This window comes from Tripterygium wilfordii, chromosome 17 (genome assembly GCF_013401445.1).
Source record: "Tripterygium wilfordii isolate XIE 37 chromosome 17, ASM1340144v1, whole genome shotgun sequence".
Lineage (NCBI taxonomy): Eukaryota > Viridiplantae > Streptophyta > Magnoliopsida > Celastrales > Celastraceae > Tripterygium > Tripterygium wilfordii.
The window spans coordinates 1,884,024-1,908,503 of record NC_052248.1 but is presented as its reverse complement, the minus strand read 5'-3'; the positions used below and the strand labels follow the sequence as shown (position 1 = coordinate 1,908,503).

Sequence of the window (24,480 nt, the reverse complement as noted above, 5' to 3'; positions counted from 1 at the left end):
CTGGAATCCTTATCATTTTCGAAGAAATAGAAAAGAGTATAAGTTCACACATACATACCATTATCTTCCAACTTAGAGTTAATTATTACATAAGAGTCCCACAAAAACTATATAAATAAAATCATGCTTCCAGGGGGAGAGGGAGTGGCAGTTCAAATAGAACACTTGTTCCAATTTATCCTTGGAAATACAAATTCATAGTACAATTAAAAGACATATCTTTATTGATTTCCAACTAATAATATTATTACCATCACGTACCACCATTTCCATTTGCATGCATACTTGTTCTCCACTGCTTCATCTGCAAGGAACAATGACAATTAGTGGAAGTGAGAATATATATATATATATATATATATATAGTTATTCTTTAATGTCAAACTCATAAAGCCACAGATGATGATGGATTACCCAAGATGGAGTATCTTCTTGTCAGGATGAGAAAAGGCAGTTCCTGCAGTCTCAAGCATGTTTGGGTCGAAGAAATTGCGCGAAGCCAATGCCTGGATCGCGTTCAGTTCGGGGCCTGTCACCATGTTTGCTTGCTGATGGAGCCTCTCTACTTCAGCTATCTGATCATTTTCATCACAAATTAAACTAGTATATATATGACGTAAATATATATAAATATACACATATACACAATATGATGCAAATAGGGAAGTTGATAAATCTATTGCTCGATCATATATATATATACCTTAGTTCGAAGAAAAACACTCTCATTTTCCATCTCAACCTCCTACAATTAATCAATTAATCAAACATGTACCAGAGAAATCATATCTACAAGGCTTTCATCAGAAATCATTTATATATATATATAAAAGAAATTAAAAGTTATTGTGGGAAGACAGTAATTACCCTTTTCTGAAAGTACTCAATTTCAGCAAGCAACATTTCATGCTGTTCCAGGAGATGAATAACAGGCATTAAATCAGATCAAAATAGTGGGAAAATATATATAAGATAGAGAGTTATTCGTCAATATATATCAAGCTATATAGTAAAAATGATATCTATATATATAATTTATATGTAGTTTTTCTTTTCTTTTCTTGGAGTGGGTTCTGCCAATTTGTACCTTTTTAGACCTGATTCTACTAATTCCTCTTTCAAGTCTGTTCTCCAGCTGCTTCAGCTCCTTCACACTCAGGGAGCTCAAAGATTCACCACTTAAATGCCTTGAACCAATTCAAAGAAAAAAAACCGTAGATGTTAGATACATAGCAAAATATAAATTAATTTGTCTGACATTAATTCCCTTTGGGTATTTAGAGACTAATAAATAAAACAAGTCATGGGGATAATTACTCGATCAATACCTGTTAGAATTTTGCAGCATTTGAATCTGTTGCCGAAGCTTTGCTGATTCTTGTTGAAAATACTACATTCGATCCATATATATACAGACACCATAGATAACAAGAAAGTTAATAATTTTAATTAATGGTCTAAATTCTTGGAATTGTTAATTTATCCATGCTTCACCTTCTAAGCATGCATGGATGTCTTGATATATTTCTAGCTAGGGTTTAGAGCATAATTACCTCTAACTAGGATTTGAACCAGGTAAAAGAAAGAAAGAAAGAATGGGTTACCTGAGCATTGATTTCTCTAACGGAGTTTGAATTAGTGCTATCTGAGCATGCCTTCTTGTACCTCTCTATGGTTGATCTTATGCTGCATATACCAAAACCAAATTAATTATTAAATCTATATGTTATTAAGAGATTCAGAATTACCAAAACTTCATTAAATTAAGCAAATGAATAGTATATATCATGGACTGTAATCCAGTAATTTCATGGTGATAAAAGTCACAACTCAAAGTAAATGAAAAGTATCAAAATAGTACATATCTTCTACTTTCTGTCAATAAAATGAGGACTGTACTCTTTCTTTCTCTCTTTCATTTATCACTTAACCTACGAATAGTAATAGAAAATGCAAGAAACAGCACTCAAAGTTTCACTTCTTCTAGAGAGTTGAAAAGAAAACTGATACTAAAAAAATATTTTAGATCTTCTTTCCCTAAAATGCTACAAACAAAAGGTATGGGAAGTTGCCAAAGCTGATAATGGCAGAAGAAACTCAAGAGGAAAGGATTGGACCTTTTATCTCCTTTTTTAAAATACTATATACACTCTAGATTAGAGATAGTCGACCCCAAACTTTTGAAATAAAAACTCGGATGATGATAATTGTAGAATAGAGATGTTATCATATATAAATTGAGGCAATATGTAAGGAAAAGAAACACATCAACTAATTAATATGACTTGTTCACTACAATTATAATATTTCTAACCATGCAAACCCTAAGTTTAATTTCTTTTTAATTTCAAGGTTCAAGTCCCGTTTGTGAGTACTTTCTAATGTGGTCCTTATTAATTTGTTGTTCATACCCGTAATTATCGGGACAAACATGTGATTGGTGTCTCACATTCGGTTAAATATGATGAGTCTCTAACGGGGTTAATTTAATAAAGAGTTAATATAAAATATTTACAAAGAGTGAATTTGAAAAATCTAGGGTTTATATATACATCAAAATATAGCCAAACAGCATTAATTTTTTAGTTCTCATTTCATTAGTTTGTGACTCAAAGTCAGCTTACTTTTCTGCTCAAACATGAGAACAGAAAAAAAAAAAAAAAGAAGAGTGTTTAAACCTAAGTACAATGCTAGGTGAAGAAAAATGAACAAAAAGTAGTGAACTTTTAGAGTTATAGTAGTTACAAGTGAATAAATACAAGAGATGGGATTGATGGAGTACTCCAAAGCTAGAAATGGGTTCATAGTATGAATTGAAATCACTTGTGAGGATGGGTTGAATAGGTTAAGCATGCATCAGTATAGAGATGTAAATATAAATATGAGCCATTTCTATGTACAAACTATTCATGCATGCCAGCCATTGAATTTGCAATTTGCAATTTGTCTTGAATTATGACATAGAAAAAGGAACCTAAAAGATTCAAAAAGAGTGCATCACACAAGGTTACACAGACCCTATTTGGTGCAACAAGAGCTCAGTTGGAGCTGACTCCAATTAAAATGATGGAGTCTTTTTCTTCTAATACATTAATTAAAGGCCGTCAATGTTGTCAATGGAACTGTGAGTTTCTCTGTGCTATTATATATATATATATATATATGTTTTGTGGGAATTTCTTTTTCTTTATTTGTTGGTCAAAATCAGACAAACTTCACCTTTTGTTGGGCCCAAAAGGGGAAAGAAAAAGAACTGTACACTAGGGCCAGAAAGTATATAAGCTAGCACCACTGCATCAATATCAAAACACAAATTAGAGTTTTAAAACATTTATGTATGAAGCCTAAGATGAAGAAGCATCAATCAACTTCAACTCTTAATTAATATTGTATATGAGAGAATAATTATTTTAAAATTATTGAACTTCAGTAAGAAAATGAGATAGAACCAATCAAAGAAGGCAGTATAATGCAATTTTTTTTATCACCCCATAAGGACAAACAAAAGATATGGGGGGCTTTGACATTTTTTTTTTTTTTTAATGATAGAGAGCATATAAATTTATCCATTGAACTTCACGTATGTGCATAAATTCGGGTTGTTAGACTTATACACACAAAATGGGAGGCTTTGAACTCTGGAAGAGGAAACAAAAGAATATTGGGATGGCTAAGATCACATGTATTAATACATATGATAGAAGAGGGAAGGATTAGAACTACACAAAAGAAACCCTTTTGGCCTATTATACTGTTTTGTCCACTACACATTGTCAAGGTTTGCAACACTATAAAGGAAAATTGAAATGACAACTAAAATTACAAGAGTTCTATACAAACATTCAAATTGGTGTAAGTTTACATGTACAAAGTTAGATAATCCGAATCGAAGAAACTTTGTAGTTTTCTTTCCTGTCATATATATGTCAAATCTATTGTTCTTGTTTGTTGTGTGAACTAAAAGAAGCTAAGTTTTTTTTTTTTTTTTTACCCTATTTCAAAAGGCAGTTCTCATCATTCCCTAATTGCAACATTTTTATCAAGGCAAAATTCCATAATTTTCTGTTTTCTGTTAGTGGCAATGGTTCCTCCATTGAAATTTAATTGAAATGTATGTAGCATAGCATAAGCAAACATATATAGTAATTAACTAAAAATAGCTATAAACAAATGAACAATAATTCTATCTTTCAACATTTAGACCTAAAGGCTAATTAATATGTAATCTCATACAATACACACACACACACACACACATATATATATTCTCATCCATCTTCTATTAATTGTAATTAATTTATAGAAGTTAAAAAGACTATGTCAAAGAACAACACTAATAATTCTTCTTCATGCGTTGGAAACCAAGACATCTAAGTGCATTTCAGACTCTTTTCAAACACTTTAACCCAACAACATCAAATACAAAGGATGCTATGATATGGTTGCTCATTTTCTTCTGACGATATATATAGGAAACAAAAAGAAAGAAGAATTACTTGCTGTTAGAGTACTCGTAGAGGCGGCCGCGGGTAGAGAAGACAATGAGTGCAACTTCAGCATCACAGAGAACAGATAGTTCATAAGCCTTTTTGAGAAGTCCATTCCTTCTCTTGCAGAAGGTCACTTGACGGTTGGTTGTGTTCTCAATCCTCTTTATCTCAATCTTTCCTCTCCCCATGGATCTAGGTATCTCTTTCTATTATTAAAAAGCTTAACACAATTAGTCCCTTCAACCCACATTAGGAAATCATCAAAGACAAAAAAAAAAAAAAAAAAATTATTTATATAAAGGAAAACTTTGAAAAAGAGAAGTTTCACTAGGGAATTCATGAAATTTTGATGCAAAGAGAGAGACACAATTAGGTTTTCTTTCATGGCCTGATAGAGCCAAAAAATATAGTATTATTGTCAGAAATTGTGAGAAAAAGAAACTTCTTTTGAAAAACAAAAGAAGAGTAAACTAGCTTGGGATGAGAAGAACCTTAAATTAATCATTAATAATAAAAATAAAGGGAAAAATCTTCGATTTATCAGAAAAAATTGAGTACAGGAGATCTAGCACACTGGGAGTTCAATCAAAAAGAAAAATGACAAAGCTGTATGCATATTTGGCTAATTTTATGTACCATATCATCTATAAAACCCTCTCATCTCTCTCTCTCTCTCTCTCTGTGCATGTGTTTGTATACCCACATATGGTCATTCTTCAGAAGCTTGAGAGAATGGAGGTTGAAGATCTTGGAACCAAGAGACCCAAAAATACACAGTAATCATGATAATAGAAACCCATGGCACAATAATTTATGTCTTATAATTAGGTTAAACCCATTTATGGGAAGAAATAGTTAAAACATATATATATATACAAGCTTTGTGCGATGTCAAAATTAAAACACACACAAATACAAAAAAATGCACTAAAACAATGAAAGCTAGCAAATCTGGGAGATGGATACTGAATCTACTGATCACAAGAAGAAATGAAAAAAAGTGAATTTAAGATTTTTGTTTCACTGGATATGCAGATCTAAGAAAAATCTTTTCTCTACACACAAAACTAAATTTGCACTCTGCATTTATGTCTCCCTCCACATATATGTATGTATATATATATATATATGTATTGAAACTTGAAGCATATATATATATATCTTTTTATAAAATCTAACTATAGATGTATGATAAAATGTAATTTTTCTTTAAAAGATCAGAAAGAAGAGAGAAACACAAACAGAAAAACAAAAACAGACCTGGGATTTAGAGACTCTCTCCGATTAACTTCAGCTTTCGGAAAATTTAGAATCCCAAAGAAAAAACCCAAATATGTTTACACTTCTCTCTCTCTTTCTTTCTTTCTTTCTATGTGTATTTATAGCTCGTGCTTTGTTTGTCTAGCTTACTCCACTGAGATAGTGATGGGGAGAAAGACCAAGTTTATATTAAGAGATTGAGAGAGAGAAAGAGAATAGTTCTGAAAATGACTTGGGAATTGTTTTTATACAAAAATGAGTGCAAGATGTTGTAGTTTTAGCTAAATTAAACAGCTTTGCAGGTCTGAATTCGAACCATTTATAGCAATATTTGTTTTCATTTCTTATTTATTTACTCATACACATCAATTTACTATCTTACCCTTCCTTGTATGATATTTATAATCTAAACACAATTAAATAAATAAATATATATATATATATATATATATATATATATATATATATATTATATAGGCTAGGGTTTGGTGCCAGCCATTCACGTGTAATTGACTTTTGAGAAAAGAAATCAAGACTTGCTAATTAGAATTGCAAGTCAATTCTTCGTTTGTTAAATTTAGTCAATTTCGGAATTTGTTTACATATTCGTAGTCATTTGCTTTTGGATTAACATAAAGTGTGTGTATATATATATATAGAAGAGGCTGATTGAGATATAATTTTGGTATAAGTGGGAAGGGCTGCCTCTAGTTAATTTTGGTTAGGCTTGATCAAGTTTTCACTTAAGCTTATCAATATATATATGTGTGTGTGTGTGTGTGTATATCATGAGTAGAACTGTTGAAGGTAAGTCAGTAGAATCTGTTGTTGTGGTGACAAATGACAATCAATTGAAGATTAGTTAACTTGCCATATACATCCTACAAATTAAGAGACACACACCAATGCTTATCTGAAATTGGAAAATAACTTGTTAAATAACTCTCTGGAATTCCAACTTATTTCCTCAAAGTTGAGGTTGAAGCTAGCATATACTGATATACATATATATGATATATATGCATGCATGCCTACCATCTAAACCATATTCAGAATATAACAAAAAGAGTATACATATATATATTTGTACTCTATTTGGTTTAGTATATGATGAACTGATGAATTGACGAATCTCTAGGCTTTATTGATGAATTCAACTTATTTTAATTTACCCTGTTTGGGGTCTTAGAAAAAAATTGAGCAAAAAAAAGTTGGTAGCTAGATATTAATATTGGTTAGTTAATTTGCATCAATTTAATTAAACCCTTGATTGATTTATTTATTTTTTGGGTAAGGCAAGAATGCTACAGAATCCCTCAAATAGAAACCAAAGTTTTAAATCTAATAAAGAATGTGACCCTTTACCCTCCTAAGAAGCCTTTCGAGCTTAAAGATGCTAGTTAGATAAAATCCAACTCTTGGGTTATTGATATTACTTCCACATGAAATTATTTAAGCCTTGGATACTCTAGTTATTATAAAAAAAAAATTAAAAAAAAGAAGAAAAAAAAAATCTTGCAGGAGAAAACACTTTCTATGAATCTGGTTAAGGTTTTGTTTATTGAGATTTGTTGTGTCTATTCATTCACGTAATTGCTTGGAATATGTCTTCTTCTTTGCTTGTTATTACCTTTCCTTCATTTTCACAAGTAGTAGGAGTAGGACCAACAATTCTCTGCTTTTTTCGACAACCAATCCCATTTTGCTTTTGATATGTTCAAAATCTTAGCAAGAAGGGCAACATCTCTCCATAACAAGGTGGAATGGTTGATTTAGATTTCATTCTATAGCTGGTAATGCAAGGACCATTTTTGTGGTCCTATTGCCTAGTCATTTCCCACTAACATCAACCCTCTAGTTCCTCCAATCCTTTTCATGATTCACTCTTTATATATATATATATATATATATATATATATATATATATTCCACGAAATCTGTGAAACCCTAATAGACGTGTTAATCAAAAATTACTAGGCAATGTCTTATGCACAATCTGTCTAGGCACCCAAGAATGGCTAAAAGCTCTACATCAACCAGGAGAATTCAGAGTAGTTGAATTTGTATTTTTCTGCAGAGGTCAATTTCACATTCTAATAGGTGATCACTTGCTAAAAATATAACCAGTAAAAATAGATTTTGAAGAACAATTTTGAAATAACAGCATAATTATTTGGCAGCCATCTCCTAGACTCCTACCATTTCAAACTTGACCAAGCAGATGCATTGTCTGCCTGTAATTGACTCTTGACTAGGGCAGAGAATCCAATCAACCTTTCAACCAGAACTCAAATGCAACATGAATCAAATCTATCCATGAAAACACGTTGATATAACAAGATTACTCAAATCTATCCATGGAATCAGACAACATGCTAAGAAAAGCTAAGCTAAGCACAAATCAGGTTTCTGGGTTACAAAATAGTGTGCCAGCACAAGAAATCAAAGAGGAATTCATCATCAAATACTTTGCAAAAATATTCAACTAAGTCTGCAATGAACCCTAGAGGTTTAGTAGACCAGCATCAAATTAGAATCATAAAACAAGGCCTAATGCTTACTAATTTCGGATAGATCATAGTAGTCTGGGAGCTAAAGCAACTTGAATGTGGTTTGACCTCAAAATGGTTCGGCCTTTCAGAGAGTGCCTGCAATTTTCAAACAAACTAGTTCATCTAGTACCATAACCAAAGAAACACCATCACCATTAATGAGTCACATAGGTGGTAATTGAAGAAAATTACAAGCTCATCTGTCTAAATGACATAGTTGGACCACCCTACCATAGGCATAGCAAAGACCTACCATTACCAGATTTGGCATATGAATTGACTATCTTTTAAATACAAGATACGTACATATGACTCATTAGTAGAGTTGCAAGGGTACAACCTAGAGGTCACATGTTACAATTCTGAGAAACTATCTACCCACATATTATGTGGGAGTAAAGACTAGGTACATTATGTCTATCCCCGACGCCGCCCATTACGAGAGCTTTGTGCACAGGAGTTTTCCTTCTTCTTTTTTAAGCGATAATTCACCTAGGTAAGTAATACCAGATATGAAAAGAAACTTCAACAAACTTTAGCTAAGCAAAAGAGCAAAACAGAATATATTCATCAGGTCATAAAAAATGAACATTTGGAGATGGTTCAGACTCCAGCATACTACAAAAGTCACATGTATGTACTCCTTTCTAGTGTCTTTCTTCCTCCCAAATATCATAAAAAGACAGAACAAATACAGTAACAGCATCCTCAAACCCAAAAAAAAAAGGGAAATACAGCATTAAAAGTAGAAGCATTCCATCCAATATAAGATTGAAAGAAAATATATTTGAGGACATATTAGCCATTAGGCACTGCCAACAGTGTAACACAATATAAGGGTGTCCTATGATCATATCATATGTTTGAAGTCAAAGACATCAAATCCATCTATCAGCCAATGAGCAACACGGAACATGAGGAGAAAGCAAAAAATGGGCATTGGTTTTCAAACCATTGAGAAAGACAACCACTGGTTATGACAATAGAAAAGTTCACTAGAGTGAAGAGCTAAGCAACCATTTCCATACATTGAAATCGATAAAGAAGAACAGAAACAAATACCAAAGGCAAAGATTAAGCTACATATATGACATACTGAAGAAACTGCCAGCATGACGTCTGTAACAGGGGTATTAGTGTTACTGATACTTATATATCATAGCTTTCATAATATCATTGGATGCCACTACCCTCCCTCCCAGCAACTCGCACATCTACGATATCAGCAAGCTAGGCATTATCACATTCAAGAAACATGTACTCCCTGATCTTTACCATGCACACACAAACGTGTGCACACAGAAATAGAGATATTAAGGAGATTTTCAAATTCAAGACAACCACAATTCAAATCATTATCCAAACCTGAAACTGATATTTCGGTGTTAAATATATTACCCGGTGTGGGCGCTACACTTATTTCTAACTGATATGTAAACAGAGGAACTACAATTATCCACACTGTTGAGATGTATGGATGCTGAAACTCCTATTGCGTGCTTTAAATACGTTACTCACACTTATTAAACAAGCGCTAATGCTTTTGAAGTGCGTGATAGTTATAAGGAGTGTGCTGCCCCAGGTGGCGAAACATACGAAGGTTGCAGATCTTTGGTCACCAAATTATTAAAAGCTAGAAAAAGAGAACATATCTCATAGCATTAGCAACATCAACTTGAGATGGCTCTAAGATCATGCAGAACCCTGAGTACAATCAAACAGACAGCTGTTTTTGTGCTGCTCCATCAATCATCTAAAGAGATCTCAAAGGAACTCACCATTATAACTTCAATTGGTTCAGCCCATCTCACTGTGCACCGACACCACCTTAAACAAAATCAGCTTCTCATAAAATCGAAATCCTGCCTCTAACAACAATTTCACTGAAATTTTTTAGCAGTCTCTTCTTCATCCCCGTATGAATCCAAAGAACAAGATTTGCACCAAACAATCATTGCACATGCTACTCCATACTAAATTTAAGCTTCAACTGAGCCTCGCCTTGCCAGTTACAAACTACACTCATCCAACTCTCTATATTCCTATAGAACTCCAAACAGAACCTCCTCATGAAAACCATCAGCCACATTGACATCCACAAATATCCCACCTAATATTTACAGAACCTAAGTCCACAAATTCTTATTTGATTCCACATCTGCTTAACCTTCGGTTAAGAAGTTGTCTTCATCTTACTTAGTCACACACTCACATTGCCAAAACGAAATATAAAACGTATTTCCTTTGTCTAGCCCTGAGGTGCACACTTAACAAGACGAAATCAAAGAAGTTGAAAATTCATGAGATGAAAACATTACATGAGATAATTAAGTCATAGTGAGAATAAGACAACCGAATATGGTAATGAAAACATTTTTTGCAGACATTCAAATTCCCAAACCAATATCTATCAGCGATATTTCCACTGACCATCCAGAATCAAAGTTAGTTTTAGATCATCATTTGTCAATTCCTTGTCAATATTATGCTTTAGTAGTGAGCACGAAATTTCTAAGCAGATCATGATAAATGTTGGGTGCACAGAAAAATAAATGAGAAACAAATGGAATCTCCAAAAAACAAAATTTTGTCGATTTAGAGTCTTAGACCACTATTCTGAATAGAATATACACATACAAGTAGAATATACTAGACAAACTAGTTATAATTATTTGACAACCTAACAAGAAGACAACAAGGACTTGTGTATGACCAACAACAACCACGAAGTGCAGGTTAAAATTACACACGGTAGAGAAAAACAAAAGGCAGTATTTCAGTCACGTATGCCAAGTTCAACCTCGAGCTCATCATCATCTTCAAACAACTTCAAGGCGGGCCTGCTGCTGTTCTCTCTTCTTCTTTTGCCATATCTTGAATAATAACACAGCAAATGCGACAATTGCAACTAAAGCGAGAAAAATGATCAACACCCTAAGCCCAACAGAGGTACTTGATGCATTGTGAGTCGCAGCCTTATTTGTATCTGTGGGACTTGATGGGTCTTTAGCTAAGCCTTTAAAGATAAAAGTTGTCAGACGTTTTACCATAAAAGATCACATATCATATTCAAATGCAGCTGTTGAGAATTTTTAACCAGTATGAGACATTCTATATGATATGCGGCAACAAAATATTAATATAATGTGAGCTAACACGATTGGGAAACCCCAAATCAAGTTTTTTTTAATAGAAACAGAGGTGGGTTTGGTGAGACCTATTGGATCCCAACAACACGAAGGAAATTTTGGCCCTAAAAACGAAGTGGAAAAAAAATTTATAATTTACTTATTGGAGAATTCAAGATCGCCCCCAAAAATCAAAAGAATTCTTCGTTGCCTCAAAACCTAACGCGTTATTCTAAGAAGAAGATCCTCTACAACAAGTACGTAATTCCACGACCACAATCACATCTTCTTTAGATGATAGAAAAAGAATAAAAACCGTCACGAGACAATCACGCGACATAATGCATTTTTCTTTAACTTTAATGTACATTGTTTTTCTTCTTTGGAAAATCTTTTTTGTTTAACTTGGGTCTGGCATTGACTGAGCTTCGGGACCGAATCATACCTGGGCCGGGCTTCGAGCCCTGATATCGTAGATGTGCGAGGCACATACGGCGGCCCCGGCCCCCCCCCCCCCTCGAACACCATCAAAACCTCCACATATATAATCTACAGACAACACTCTAAACTGACGATTCAACTGGTGTAAGTAACGTAATTTAAACAACTGTATCCCAATAAACATCAGATGGACTAACACATCATATGACAAGATTTTGACAAAAATGATTGGCAGTCACAAGTAGGAAGACAGAAAACAAAAACAAAGTTCATTTTGAGACTCCCAAAGGCTAAAAGTGACCCTAATCCAGACACGGGATATTTCTCACTTGAAGCACTTGGCATCCAACAAAGCCTCCCCCTCAAAAGGCTCAAAATCTTCAATCATCTGACTCACACGCTCCTTCTGTGCCTCATCTGCAATGTCAACCTTCTTCCATTCATACAGCTCCATGTCATAACACTCGTCAAGTACAAACTGAGGGATCTCCTGTCCACGGAAGAGCCACAGGCCCTTCACCTTGAAGGGTGCCTCTAAGCCAATCACCAGCATCTTCCCAAAAGCATACTTACGAGCCAAATCCATACGCTGCAGAAAGCCGCCAACCTTGTTGAGCGTCACAAATGAGACTGTGTTCTCGTCATTGTATTTGTAGTCACAAAACCAAAGAGAGTATCCCTCGGGATCATACATGTCCCAAAAGCCTGCAACAGGAACCAAAGAAAATGTTAATAACCGACCCAAGAGTGAGGCGGAATGGGGGGTTGCTTCCCTCCCATTATTAGGGAGGATGAGAAAGCAACAGAAGAAAACAACCAACACCCCCTCTCTGTTACCAGTGATTAAATACCTCACCAAACTTACTTGAAAATAAGAAGGGGGGGGGGGGAGACCAACTTAAGCTTATGATACTAGAACTTAATGGCTTTTCCTTCTCTTGCACAACAAAAAAAGTTCACTGGGAGACAGGCAGACATATGGAGAGAAGATGCATTTGAAGGTCAACTTTTTTTTTTAAAGACAGTGACATTTACACTGGCGACTTTGAAGCTATTAATGGACCATTTCTTGGACTAACTGAACCACCAACATGCACAGAGTGAGGACATCAGTGTTGATGAAGAAAAGGAAAACAACCACTAAGAGGAAAAATGGCCACTGCATTATTCATTAGAAGGATTTTCAATTATATTAAATCGAGGAGTTTGAAGTTATGCTTACAATCAGACAGGTGCAAGCATTCCCAACCAATGAAACTCAAAATCAATGTCTACTAGAAAATGCTATAAAAAGCTGCAAGCCAAAATAGGTATCAGCAAGAACCATGACGTAGATGGAAATATACCCTTGGGATGGCTGATTAGATTTGACCAAATAATCGGAAAAGATGAACTCCAATGGTAAAAGCAAAAAACAGAAGCACGGAAAAAACAGCTACAAGAACAAGGAGAACAACAGAAAAGAAACGGATACTGAAGTCATCCAACATCCATAAAGCATGGCCTTTACCAACTTCAAGTCTTCAATAAATAGGAGAAGCAATGGTCGTTATAGATAAAAAAGGTAACATACATAACACATGGCCTTTTCTAACTTCAATAAAAAGGAGAAGCAACGGTGATTAGAGATGAAAGAGGTACACTGATAGAATTCCAAGACCATCAGCGATAGCTAATGTTAAACGGATACTGAAGTCATCCTACATCCATAAAGTATGGCCTTTACTACCATCAAATCTTTAAGTCTTCAATAAACAGGAGAAGTATTGGTCGTTAGAGATAAAAGAGGTAACATCCATAACACATGGCCTTTACTAACTTCAATAAACAGGAGAAGCAACGGTGATTAGAGATGAAAGAGGTACACTGATAGAATTCCAAGACCATCAGCGATAGCTAATGTTACCAAGTTCACATAAGCACAAAAAAAGAAAAGAAAGATTGTTCCTGCTATATTTAAAATATTGAGAAGCTTAAGAAAAAAAATACCTTTAATAGCAACCTCACGGAAGTTGGTCTTTGTGTTTGAATAAAGTCTCTTCCATTCATCCAGAATCATCTTGCTAGGAGGCAAAAGATCAAGTGGATTCTTTGCCTTGGGCTTGGGTGCCTCTTCCTCAACTTCATCCTCTTCTTTAGGCTTTGCTGGTTCTTTCTTGGCTTCCTTTTTGGCCTCTTTCTTTGTCTCCTCCTTTGTGGGTTTTGCAGGTTCTTTAGCCTGTGTAGACTTATGAACAGGAGGAACAGATTCTGCTTGTTTCACCTCACCCAATATCTTAGTGAAATTTGGCTGATTAACCATAGTCCACAAGTATCTCTCAACATGAGGAAATTCTTTTGTAAAGCTTGCAGTCATCAATTTGCTGAAGCCATATGCCAAATTGCATGTCATGACAATATCAGCCAGCGTCACAGAATGTCCAACCAGGTAAGTGTTTGAAGCTAGATATGTGTTCAAAGCACCTAGTCCTCTCTTCAGCGCAGAAATTGCAGCTTCCTCGGCCTTCAGAAAATTAACAAGAGAGCACATGCTAAGATATGAGTCAACTGTAGCCACTATTGCAAGATACTACATATTGGATATAGAAAACAGTATGAAAGCAAAATACTAACCGGAGGAAGGTATACACCAAAGCCAAGTCGTGGATATAGCCAGCGTGCGATGGAGGTATCAATCTCCATTGATGCAAAATCAATCCACTGCTCAATATGGGCCTGCCAATAAAATTTCCAAGATGATAAACAAAAAGACAACAGCAGTTTGAAAGAATCCATCCAAGTCAACCATATAAGCGTCACAAAATTAAGCCACCATGTAGATTTAGTACTAGAGGAGGCATCAAGAATTTTTGCTTATATGAACAAAACTCATTCATTTCGATTATGAAATGCTTATGTGGAAAAAGTACAGCTTCAAAGACGGAGTATTACAGTTTCTTAGAGTGTCATGTAGGAATTATTTGAGTCTTACATGTATATATACAGAGAGAAGACACCTAAATATATAGCACTGTAAATTTGAAGACCCAAAGAGTTTCGTTTGCTTAAAGTACCACTTTAAGGGACAACACACTGAACATGTTCTTTCCCTCTAAACGACTTACAGATACAGTGCACACCAAAAAAATACAGGGATAGACTATAGAACTAGAATCCATCGCACTATTTTTCTTTTTTTCCCTTCTTGTTAGTGTTGAAATGCAAGCAAATTATGCACAACTTACATATTCAATCAATGAAGATCCGTATAGAGGATTATCTGCCTTCAATCGGGTAACTGTGAAATACAACAACAGTCGATAAAAGTTGCAATTTGGAAAACCAGATGAAGAATTAAAATATCATCTCACCATAACGAGCAATGGCATTGCTCTCGAAGATAGGGCCATCAGGTGTTTCCAGAACAGGAACCTAATATGAAGAACTCATTAGGGAAAAACACATACACCAAATTACCACAAATGGAGAACTTCACAAATATGATAGCAGACCTTTCCAAGGGGATTCATCTTGAGAAACTCAGGAGCCTTATTCGTCACACCCATCTCAAAATTCTTGACCAATTCAACTTTGACACCAGAATACTCTGCAGCAATTAGAACCTTGAAAGCATTTTTATTTGTGCTTCCCGAGTGCAACACCTATAAGTAGATCAAAACACAATATTTAGAATCTCCAGCATTAAAAAACTTCAAAACCGAAATCATTTACACAACTATCCAATAAAGATTTATGATAATGGTAATTACCATATGGCTACAAATGCAGAAAAATATTATATAAATTAGCAAAAATAAATTATTAGAAGCAACAGAGAACAATTACAAATATGATTCCCAATTTTCAACAAAAATTCCCTCTCAATGACAGGCCATGTCTTTTGCCCCTTAAGACTTTAGATCCAGTATATGAGCAAAGAACGTACAAACCTTTTAGAAATTAAATACTCCACTAAAACATTCTCTATATGTCATAGGTAAAAATATCCTGCCTAACAGTGTCCTCAGAGAATGCAAAATAATTCCTCTGTTGATCTGACTTCATAAAAACTCCATTAAAAATAGTAATTATCAATCGTTATACACCAATAATAGCAATGACTTAATCCCCCAGACCAAAGCCACTTGCTGCCAAACAATTGCTGTCCATCTAAAGTAATCGGAACCCAACACCTTGAAAAATATTAGTAGAGGCCGATTGGTTTGTCTAGTGCCTTAATCCTAACATTTCCAATGAAACTCTATTTAACAACAAGCATATAACAAGTCACTCATCCTAGCTAAATTGTGCACCAGTTTGACAAAAGAAACTATGAAAATCTAATCCAATTCAGTCCTTGCTATTTACACAATCCAAATTGACTCTACGCGTTCTATTCAGATATAGTCACTTAATCGCAGGTAACCATCACTTTGGCCCATAACGATTTTCTATTTTTAGGGCAGAAAAATACATAGATCTAAAAAAACTATGCACAGAAATCATAAATCGAATTTCCCAATTAAAGGATTCGAAATACATACCAGAGCCATGGCTAACAGATCGGAGTGCTCGCTCGATGCAACAAGATCTGCTAACAAAGTAGAAATATACAAACACATTGAAAACAAGAACGCCGAAATTCAAACACAAAACGATAAAAGAACGAAGTATAACACAATTAGACACTAAAAGATATACAGGAGAAGAAGGAGAAGAACCTGACGGCCTAACTCTCGGAGAAAGAGTGAGAGCGGAGGCTAAGAAGTGTTGTTTGACTGTTCAGAGAGGTTTTAGGGTTTGTGTACTGACCATAAATATAGAACCGACTCTCACTAAAAATAAAAAAATAAAATAAAAAAAGTGCTGGAAGTGTCCTGATGGGCCCACGCGATCCAGTAATTATTTAGGCCCATATACGACTAATTCAGGCCCAATACAACACCAAAAAAAAAAAAAAAAGGTTTTAGATAATATGGTTTCACCAACCTGGCTTATTTCCAGCCTTCCGAAGCAATGAAGGGTCAATATCTTGCTTATTGGAAAAACCATTGGAGGCAGCTCCACTATGGCAGTATGGTGGTGGATTCCAATCATCTCCTTCGGCATTGGTCACATTTTTGCGTGAAGTAGACTCTGAAATGGGTTCCTTATCTTTCCCCTGTTTATTTAACTTCATTAGTTGCCACTCAAGAGCACAAATGGCAGGGAAAGAACAGCAGGAAGGGATTACCAGCAATAACGATGGCCATATGTCTTCTAAAACTCCAACTATTCCTCTTCTCACACCTTACAAGATGGGAAATTTCAATCTCTCTCATCGGTACAGTGTTCAATATTTTCATCCATAATGTTCATATTCCGTATCTGTGATGGTTTATGGTTATGATATTTTATATCTATATCATAGTTGTTCCATATCTGCTTATTCAGAGCTTTATTTACTAGTTTTAACTTTTGGGTTGAGATTAACCTTCAAGGCTGTGTTCCTATTAGGCTCTGGAGAGTGGGAGAGAAGAGATGAGATGTGAAGTTTATTGGTTAATACTGTTGGGTGTTGGTTTTTTTATTTAGATTTTTAGTTATTTAAACGTTCAATTGTTTTTCAGAATTGTTTTGGCGCCGTTGACGAGAATGAGATCATACAACAATGTTGCTCAGCCTCATGCCATATTGTACTACTCTCAGAGATCCACCAAAGGGGGTCTTCTTATTGGTGAAGCCACCGGAATATCAGAAACTGCCCAAGGGTAACTTGTTTTGATAGATTTGCTTTCTTGGTTTGAACACTGGCATTCAAAAGTGGTCTGATTTTGCGTATGTATAAAGGTATCCAAGAACACCTGGTATTTGGACCAAAGAACAAGTTGAAGCATGGAAACCCATTGTAGATGCTGTGCATGCCAACGGAGGGGTTTTCTTTTGTCAGATTTGGCATGCTGGAAGGGTTTCTAAAAGCAGTGAGTTATTGGCTAGTTGCTTCTTCTTTTTTTCTCTGAAGATTGTTTAGTGAAGAGATTTCATTTCGCTTTTTTATGCTCTATATGTTTATAAGCATGCTTACAAGAAATCTTAGGTTGCTTATTTCAATGAGTTCGCTGATGCCTATGAAACATGCCGTTCAAGTTACATATCCGGATCAGAAGCTTGTTAAAGCAATACATGTCGAGCCCTATATCTGATATGTAATTCATGGCCTTACTGCGGGAAAATAAGAGTCGGCAAGGTAGAATTTCATTCTTGGGTTAAGGCTGTATATTGACGGTTTAACCTAAACTTTTTATGTAAGAAAATCAGAATGCTGTTACAGGGGACTAATACTCTGGCTGTTTACAACATTTTGTATGAGTCAAAGATGATATGAATTAGAGAATGAAGTACTATAATTCTAAATTTTGAAATCCATGTGTGAATATGTCCTTGGTTATAGTTATAGATGAGACTTCTCATTAAATCTCATGGACCACCATTTTGATGGCTGCATGGAGATGATCTATTCTTTAATAACTTCAAAGTTGAAAGTTAACCCGTGGTTTTCCAAAAGACAGTCAAGCAAAAAAGGAAAAATGCAGTGATGTAATGCTAACTGCTAATGGGTTGAAGAGGAGGTGCCAAGAAATTGAGGAGTGCCAGTAACGGTTTCTAGGTTCTAAGGAACGAAGAGTTCAAAGAGTTGAAGCTCAGTTTTACATTTATAAAAAGGGTCAAATGAGGAGCTTTATCATATTCTGCTTCTGCCTTAGAGTTTTATTGATTTTTTAGCTTTTCTGTAATCTGGGGTATCATTTACTATCCTCCTTTCTTAATAGTTGTTCACAGACTAAGTAGTTTTAATTCTCTCTCTGTTATTCAGATCTGCTATCTGCTGTTAGGAAAATATTCCGGCAGCCTCTGGTGACTGCATCAGGAAATCTCTGCATAGATTCTATCATATGTGATCCTCTCTTTGACAAGTTTTTCGGAAATGTCATCAGCTAAGAAATCTGGACAAGCATCTTCTTTTGCCATGTTAAATAGTTTCTGTGAAGTTGGTTATGTCAATGGATTCTATGATATAATAACCTGCTTAACCGTTCATTATACTATTGCCTGATTGTTTACTTATATTTTAAAAAATATATATATGGATTATTAGATTGGATGGTTAATCATTCTCCATTACTGGAATTATGTTTAGTTTTTCAACCAAATGGGCAAGCTCCAATTTCTTGCACTGACAAGTCATTGCCTCCTCAATTTTCAACTAACGGTGTGGAGGTTGACCATTTTTCACCTCCAAGGCGCCTTAGGATCGATGAAATTCCACATGTTATCAATGATTTCCGAATTGCTGCAAGGAATGCTATTGAAGCTGGAAAGTTTTCTTCCTCCATCCTTTTATTCCTTTTTTCCAGAACTGCCAGAAAACTTACATATTTCATGCAGGTTTTGACGGAGTTGAGATCCATGGAGCTCACGGCTACCTCATTGATCAGTTCATGAAAGATCAAGTGAACGACCGGACAGATGAATACGGTGGATCATTAGAGAATCGATGTCGATTTGCTCTTGAAGTAGTTGAAGCTGTTGCTAATGAGATTGGTGCTGATAGAGTTGGAATAAGGTTGTCTCCCTTTGCAAACTATATGGAATCAGGAGATTCAAATCCTTCAACACTAGCTCTCTACATGTCTCAATCCCTAAATAAATACAGAATTCTGTATCTCCATGCTGTTGAACCAAGAATGATAAAACCTAGAGAAAAAGCCGAAACCCCTCATAGCCTTTTGCCAATGAGAGAGGCTTTCAGTGGCACTTTTATTGCAGTAGGTGGATATGAAAGGGAAGATGGTAACAAAGCTGTGGCAGAGAACTATGCACATCTCGTCGCTTATGGTCGCCATTTCTTGGCCAATCCTGATTTGCCAAGGAGATTCGAGGTCGATGCGGCTCTCAATAAGTATGAGAGGAAGACGTTCTATACACCTGATCCGGTCATTGGTTATACTGATTATCCATCTCTGGAATCCACACCTTAGATTTGTGAAGGGAGAAAATAAATTGAAACTGTATAAAGTTTCTACTGTTGTACAATACTCATTGAAACAGTCCCCAATCAATGCACATCGTATAGTTTGAATAAGGGACTATGCATATAATCTCCCAACTTATACTCCTTACAAGATGCGGAAACTACAATCTTTCTCATTTGTATAGTGACTACAGTCAGAAGTGTAATTTGTAATTTCTGTGTGCCCTTTGAATTTATGTGATGAAGAAAAAAAATATGTTATAGCATTCTTCATTCTTTTGTTGTTGTTTTGTGCACAAGTGTGTAATGACATTCTCAATGGTCAAATAGCAGCTTTTGGGTGTCACCAGCCACTGATAGTTTCTCTAAACACCTGATTTACTTCTCTGTTCTCTCTTGAGCTCTGAAAGAGCAAAAGAAGATTTTCATTTGTAGCCTCCCATCTCTACCCAAAAGATAATGTTGGAGGAGATCATATGATGTTTGTTGGTTCATGACAGTGTGATGCTTGATTTAGTTACTTGATGATGATTTTTTGTCAGAGTTGTTTTGGCACCAATAGGCAGGCAGAGATCTTACAGCAATAGAGCTTGGATGGGCTCAAATTGTAACTACAATTCTCTCCCAAAAATTATGTTAAGTCATACTTTTTTAAATGATATATTAGAGTTTAGAGGTTAGAAATTAGTGTTTAAGGTAATTTAGAGTTCAGGAATTAGGGCTTAGGTTTTCCCAACCAATTGTTCGGGAATGTTAAGGGTATCGTTTGGGTTTGAAAGGTCTTAAAAAAATCAAGTTGGGTCCGATCTAGTCTGATAACCCGGGATCCGACCCGACGTATACCCCTATTAACAATATTCCCATAGATATTTTAAATCTAGCTAGAAATATGAGGGCACTTACTGACCTCAATAATATAATTTTATTTCTCTTAAATAAAGTCCTGCGTAAAAAAAGTACTTTGTTTGGTTGGCTATATTATCCATGGATGGTCGTTTCCCTTTTAAAGACATGATAAGTTGGGAATAAATGTAGCGCGTGGCAACAATGATATTGTTCTTAGTGGAAATTAAACTTAGAACCTCATGCGGTTTGACCCCATAGAGATTTACCACTAGACCATCATCCAAGTGGTTTATGATTCTCTCCCCGATATCATCATAGTTTGAGTTCAATGGGTCTACCTGAAAACTTGTGGACCATCTAAAAACAATTATGTTCATCTAATTTCTTACCCACTTAATCTAAAAATTTATTGGGGTTGGCGGATATGGGGATATTTGGTTCATAATGGAATGAGTTTGAGCATGAGATGAGAGAATCAAAGGAGCTGAAAGTTGAAAGCGAGAGTAAGTGTGTGTTTGTTTGGTATGATTGTTTTTCATGTATTTTTCATTTTTTGAAGAAAAATTTTAAAATGTGTTTGGTTCTTTTTAGAAAAGTACAAGATACAAAAAATCACGTAGAAACATAAAACGAAAAACAAAGACATTTTTTGAAGGAAAAAAAACACACGGTCGGGAACAGAAAAAACAGAAAACATACAAACAAACCCTAATAATGTCTTGAAAGAAAATCAACCATAGGCCACACTTTTTCATTGAAACTAATAATTTCACTTGGAAACATATATATCTATATGAAATATATAGATATATGTTCCAAACAAAAACTTCTTATATCACACTCCATTGCGTCAATTAATAGCAGGATTATATATATATCTACACAGTTTACAACCTATGTAGACATATATATTACAAACACATCCATAATTATTTTAACTTTATTATTACAGTACTCCAAACCTAGGAAATTAAATTTCTCTAAAACTGAAATATCTCATTCTGTATAGTTAGCGGATATGGAAAATTAGTGATCACTGGTGCAAAGTTAGCAGTCCCAATATAATTCTCCTCTATCTGCACAAAGCCACAAAATTTTTATATAAATTACTTGTATATCTTTTTTTCTCCTAAATAAAGACACAAAATATATATATTTATGTGTTAATTACCTTCTCGAGGAGATGTTTATTAGCAGCTGTCAGTATTCCTTCCTTCAACAATGGGAAAAAAATAAAATTATTAATTTCCTTAGCAAAATGATTAATAACAATTAATTAAGTTGTGTATTTGGACTATGTAAATGAAGAGGAGGATCTAATTAATTATATGAGTTTAATTCGGAACTAACCTGGTTCCTCAATAGTTGAATTTCCTGAAGCATAATGTCCATCTGGATTCATTTTAATACCATAATTAAATATCTCATCATCAAATAATGATAATTAACTTGAGTTAATTATTTGTTTACGATAATATATATATATATATATATATACACACACAAATTCTCCCATAAGTAGGGCTGTTGAAAAAAACTCTCAATCGAAATCGAACTGACACATTTCTCCATTAAAAACCAAATCGAATCGAAAAAACGAACAAAATATCGAAAAAAATGACTGTTTGATCAGTTTAAGTTATGTTAAAAAACCCGACCAAAACCGACTACAAATATTCTTACCTTGGCAGAGCGTATATGATAAATCCATTCTTCAAGATGTTTTTCAAGTATAAGTAATTCATCCAAAGTTATCATGCCATTAGCTCCCCCACCAAACATGCACCTAATACAAGCATGATATAATATTTATACCACTAATTATTCACATATTTCGAAATATATAATCTAAAAAGAAAAGAAGAAGAAAGAAGAATTGAAGACCAAGAAAGAATATTATTAGTGGCAGTACTGTTTTCAAGCATTTGTAATATACCTGAGTCCCTTCTGGAGTATTTCGATCTCCTGTTTCAGCACGTTGATCTCCTCTTTAACCTCCTGCAAGCATGCATAAGATTATAAATCCATACATCATATACATACATACATACATATATATATATAAGAAGACATTAATGGATGCAGCATCCGATGCAGAACTTTTTGAATGATGATAATATATAGTAGTTATATATACAGTATAGTACAATTAATATGCATCTATCTGTAAGTTACTTTATTAATTAAGAGAAAGATTAATTAATCATGATTAATAATAATTAAACACATACCAGGGCTGGTTGTGGCTGATCAATGGCAGCTTGTTGTTCATTTTCAGACGGCTGTTGCGAAGATCCTGATGATCGGGTCGACTTCATGTACCTCTCAATAAGCCCTTGCATGCTTCTTCAAAAGAAACAAACAAAATTTCAACAATAAACATTCCGTACTGTTTTAGGGACTTATAAACGAGTTAAGGGTACATGCAGTGCAAACTGTAAACAGTCACTACAATTTTCACTACAGCCGTCCGATCTGTCTTTAAGTGTGGGATCCACACAATTTTTAATTTTGAAAAACATATGAGACGGTCATAGTTTCGACTATAGACACCCTCATCTGCTTATAAATCGTAAATTCTAAATCCTAAATTTTTTTAGGATAGTTTAGACCCACCCTAACGCTTAAGTGACCCACAAGACATGAGCAATATATTGAAAAAGAAGAGCTAGAGAGAGAAAGATGGAGACCCTTTGGTGGCAAGTTCATAGATCTTTCCATGGGAAGAGATAATGACAAGTCCAATTTCAGCATCACAGAGCACAGAGAGCTCCTTGGCCTTCTTAAGGAGCCCAGCACGGCGCTTGCAGAAGGTCACCTGTCGATGCACCGGATTCTCGATCCTCTTCATCTGAACCTTTCCACGAGCCATTGATATATTTATGTGTGGATCTTCTTCTAGGGTTTGGTGTTTTTTCTTCTAGTTTTGGTGGCTGTGTTGTTTTTTTTATCAGCAGACAACCTTCCACTAGTTTGAACTAGCTTCTTGTTGTTGCGAGCAAGAGAACTACTTGTGAAACTTAATGCCTCTCAATGTTTGATGGCTTGAGCTCTATATATAGTCCCCCTTTAATTGGTGTTCTCTACCCCAACAAGAATATATATAAATCTATTGGGTTGGGCATATCTTTTTCCTTTTTACACATCAATCCAACAAAAAAAGAAGCATGAACAGCCAAGCAAAACTATTTCCATCCACTAAATAGCTACTACTAATTAAATCATCATGTCTTGAGAATATGACATGTTTAAGAAAGAACCATTGGTCACCCATCATATTTTTTGAATAAAAAACAAGGTAATATAATGTGTATAGATATATATATATATATATATATACAGTAACAGTCCACCCCTCCGCACTAGTAATACTTTGTGGCCTAGTCACACTGGGACTCACAGGCCCTCGTGGCTCAATCTTATTCTTGCAGGATCACGCTTAACTAAAAAATTCCAATGTGGTTAAGTGCATCCCCTCCAAGGGAAAACACTTTTACTTGTTTGAAAGTTTGACATATATATTATATACTGCACTTCATATCTTCCCCTAAGCGATATGAAATAAGAGATTTAACCCCTTCATCGCTCGTTAGCTAATCCAACGCGATCAAAACTTGCCCTGCAGAGGCGTGTACCCCGCCCACGCCGAGTGTTATAATATTGTATATGGGATGGTGCATGGAATAGCTTTATCATGTGCAGCCCACATGAGCTCACATTAGCCAATGAGCTGCCCATGTGTGTACTGTTTTGCCTTTCTCCATCCACCAATA

At 35.0% G+C, this 24,480-nt stretch overlaps 4 protein-coding genes across 8 annotated transcripts; 1 reads left to right on the top strand and 3 right to left on the bottom strand.

Annotated features, from left to right (window-relative positions):
- Positions 1-39: 39 nt before the first annotated feature.
- LOC119982980 (agamous-like MADS-box protein AGL11) lies at positions 40-5,883 on the bottom strand. Of its 4 annotated transcripts, none has more exons than XM_038826609.1 (9): positions 5,751-5,883; positions 4,497-4,696; positions 1,605-1,686; positions 1,329-1,390; positions 1,088-1,187; positions 868-909; positions 704-745; positions 415-575; positions 40-304 (listed from the first exon to the last, which is right to left on the bottom strand). In XM_038826609.1, exons 2-9 carry the CDS (start codon positions 4,676-4,678, stop codon positions 301-303), a joined length of 675 nt encoding a protein of 224 aa, XP_038682537.1. In that variant the 5' UTR covers positions 4,679-4,696; positions 5,751-5,883; the 3' UTR covers positions 40-300. The 4 variants fall into 4 exon arrangements, with proteins under 4 accessions (XP_038682537.1, XP_038682535.1, XP_038682539.1 ...); XM_038826607.1 differs by lacking the exon at positions 5,751-5,883 and adding an exon at positions 5,127-5,288; XM_038826611.1 differs by lacking the exons at positions 704-745; positions 5,751-5,883 and adding an exon at positions 5,127-5,295.
- A 5,881-nt stretch (positions 5,884-11,764) lies between these two features.
- LOC119982082 (elongation factor 1-gamma 2-like) lies at positions 11,765-16,676 on the bottom strand. The gene is made up of 9 exons (XM_038825266.1): positions 16,572-16,676; positions 16,395-16,441; positions 15,363-15,512; positions 15,222-15,282; positions 15,096-15,148; positions 14,485-14,586; positions 13,861-14,374; positions 11,956-12,576; positions 11,765-11,781 (listed from the first exon to the last, which is right to left on the bottom strand). The coding sequence occupies exons 2-8, from the start codon at positions 16,401-16,403 to the stop codon at positions 12,197-12,199; spliced, it is 1,269 nt and encodes a 422-aa protein (XP_038681194.1). The 5' UTR covers positions 16,404-16,441; positions 16,572-16,676; the 3' UTR covers positions 11,765-11,781; positions 11,956-12,196.
- A 176-nt stretch (positions 16,677-16,852) lies between these two features.
- On the top strand, positions 16,853-20,123 carry LOC119982083 (putative 12-oxophytodienoate reductase 11). The gene is made up of 5 exons (XM_038825267.1): positions 16,853-17,173; positions 17,460-17,600; positions 17,680-17,810; positions 19,028-19,204; positions 19,276-20,123. The coding sequence occupies exons 1-5, from the start codon at positions 16,992-16,994 to the stop codon at positions 19,866-19,868; spliced, it is 1,224 nt and encodes a 407-aa protein (XP_038681195.1). The 5' UTR covers positions 16,853-16,991; the 3' UTR covers positions 19,869-20,123.
- A 1,395-nt stretch (positions 20,124-21,518) lies between these two features.
- Positions 21,519-23,739, bottom strand: LOC119983130 (agamous-like MADS-box protein AGL12). Of its 2 annotated transcripts, none has more exons than XM_038826809.1 (7): positions 23,398-23,739; positions 22,939-23,053; positions 22,644-22,705; positions 22,391-22,493; positions 22,058-22,099; positions 21,879-21,920; positions 21,519-21,783 (listed from the first exon to the last, which is right to left on the bottom strand). In XM_038826809.1, the coding sequence occupies exons 1-7, from the start codon at positions 23,577-23,579 to the stop codon at positions 21,688-21,690; spliced, it is 642 nt and encodes a 213-aa protein (XP_038682737.1). In that variant the 5' UTR covers positions 23,580-23,739; the 3' UTR covers positions 21,519-21,687. The 2 variants fall into 2 exon arrangements, with proteins under 2 accessions (XP_038682737.1, XP_038682738.1); XM_038826810.1 differs by having other exon boundaries at positions 22,939-23,050.
- Between the last annotated feature and the right edge of the window lie 741 nt (positions 23,740-24,480).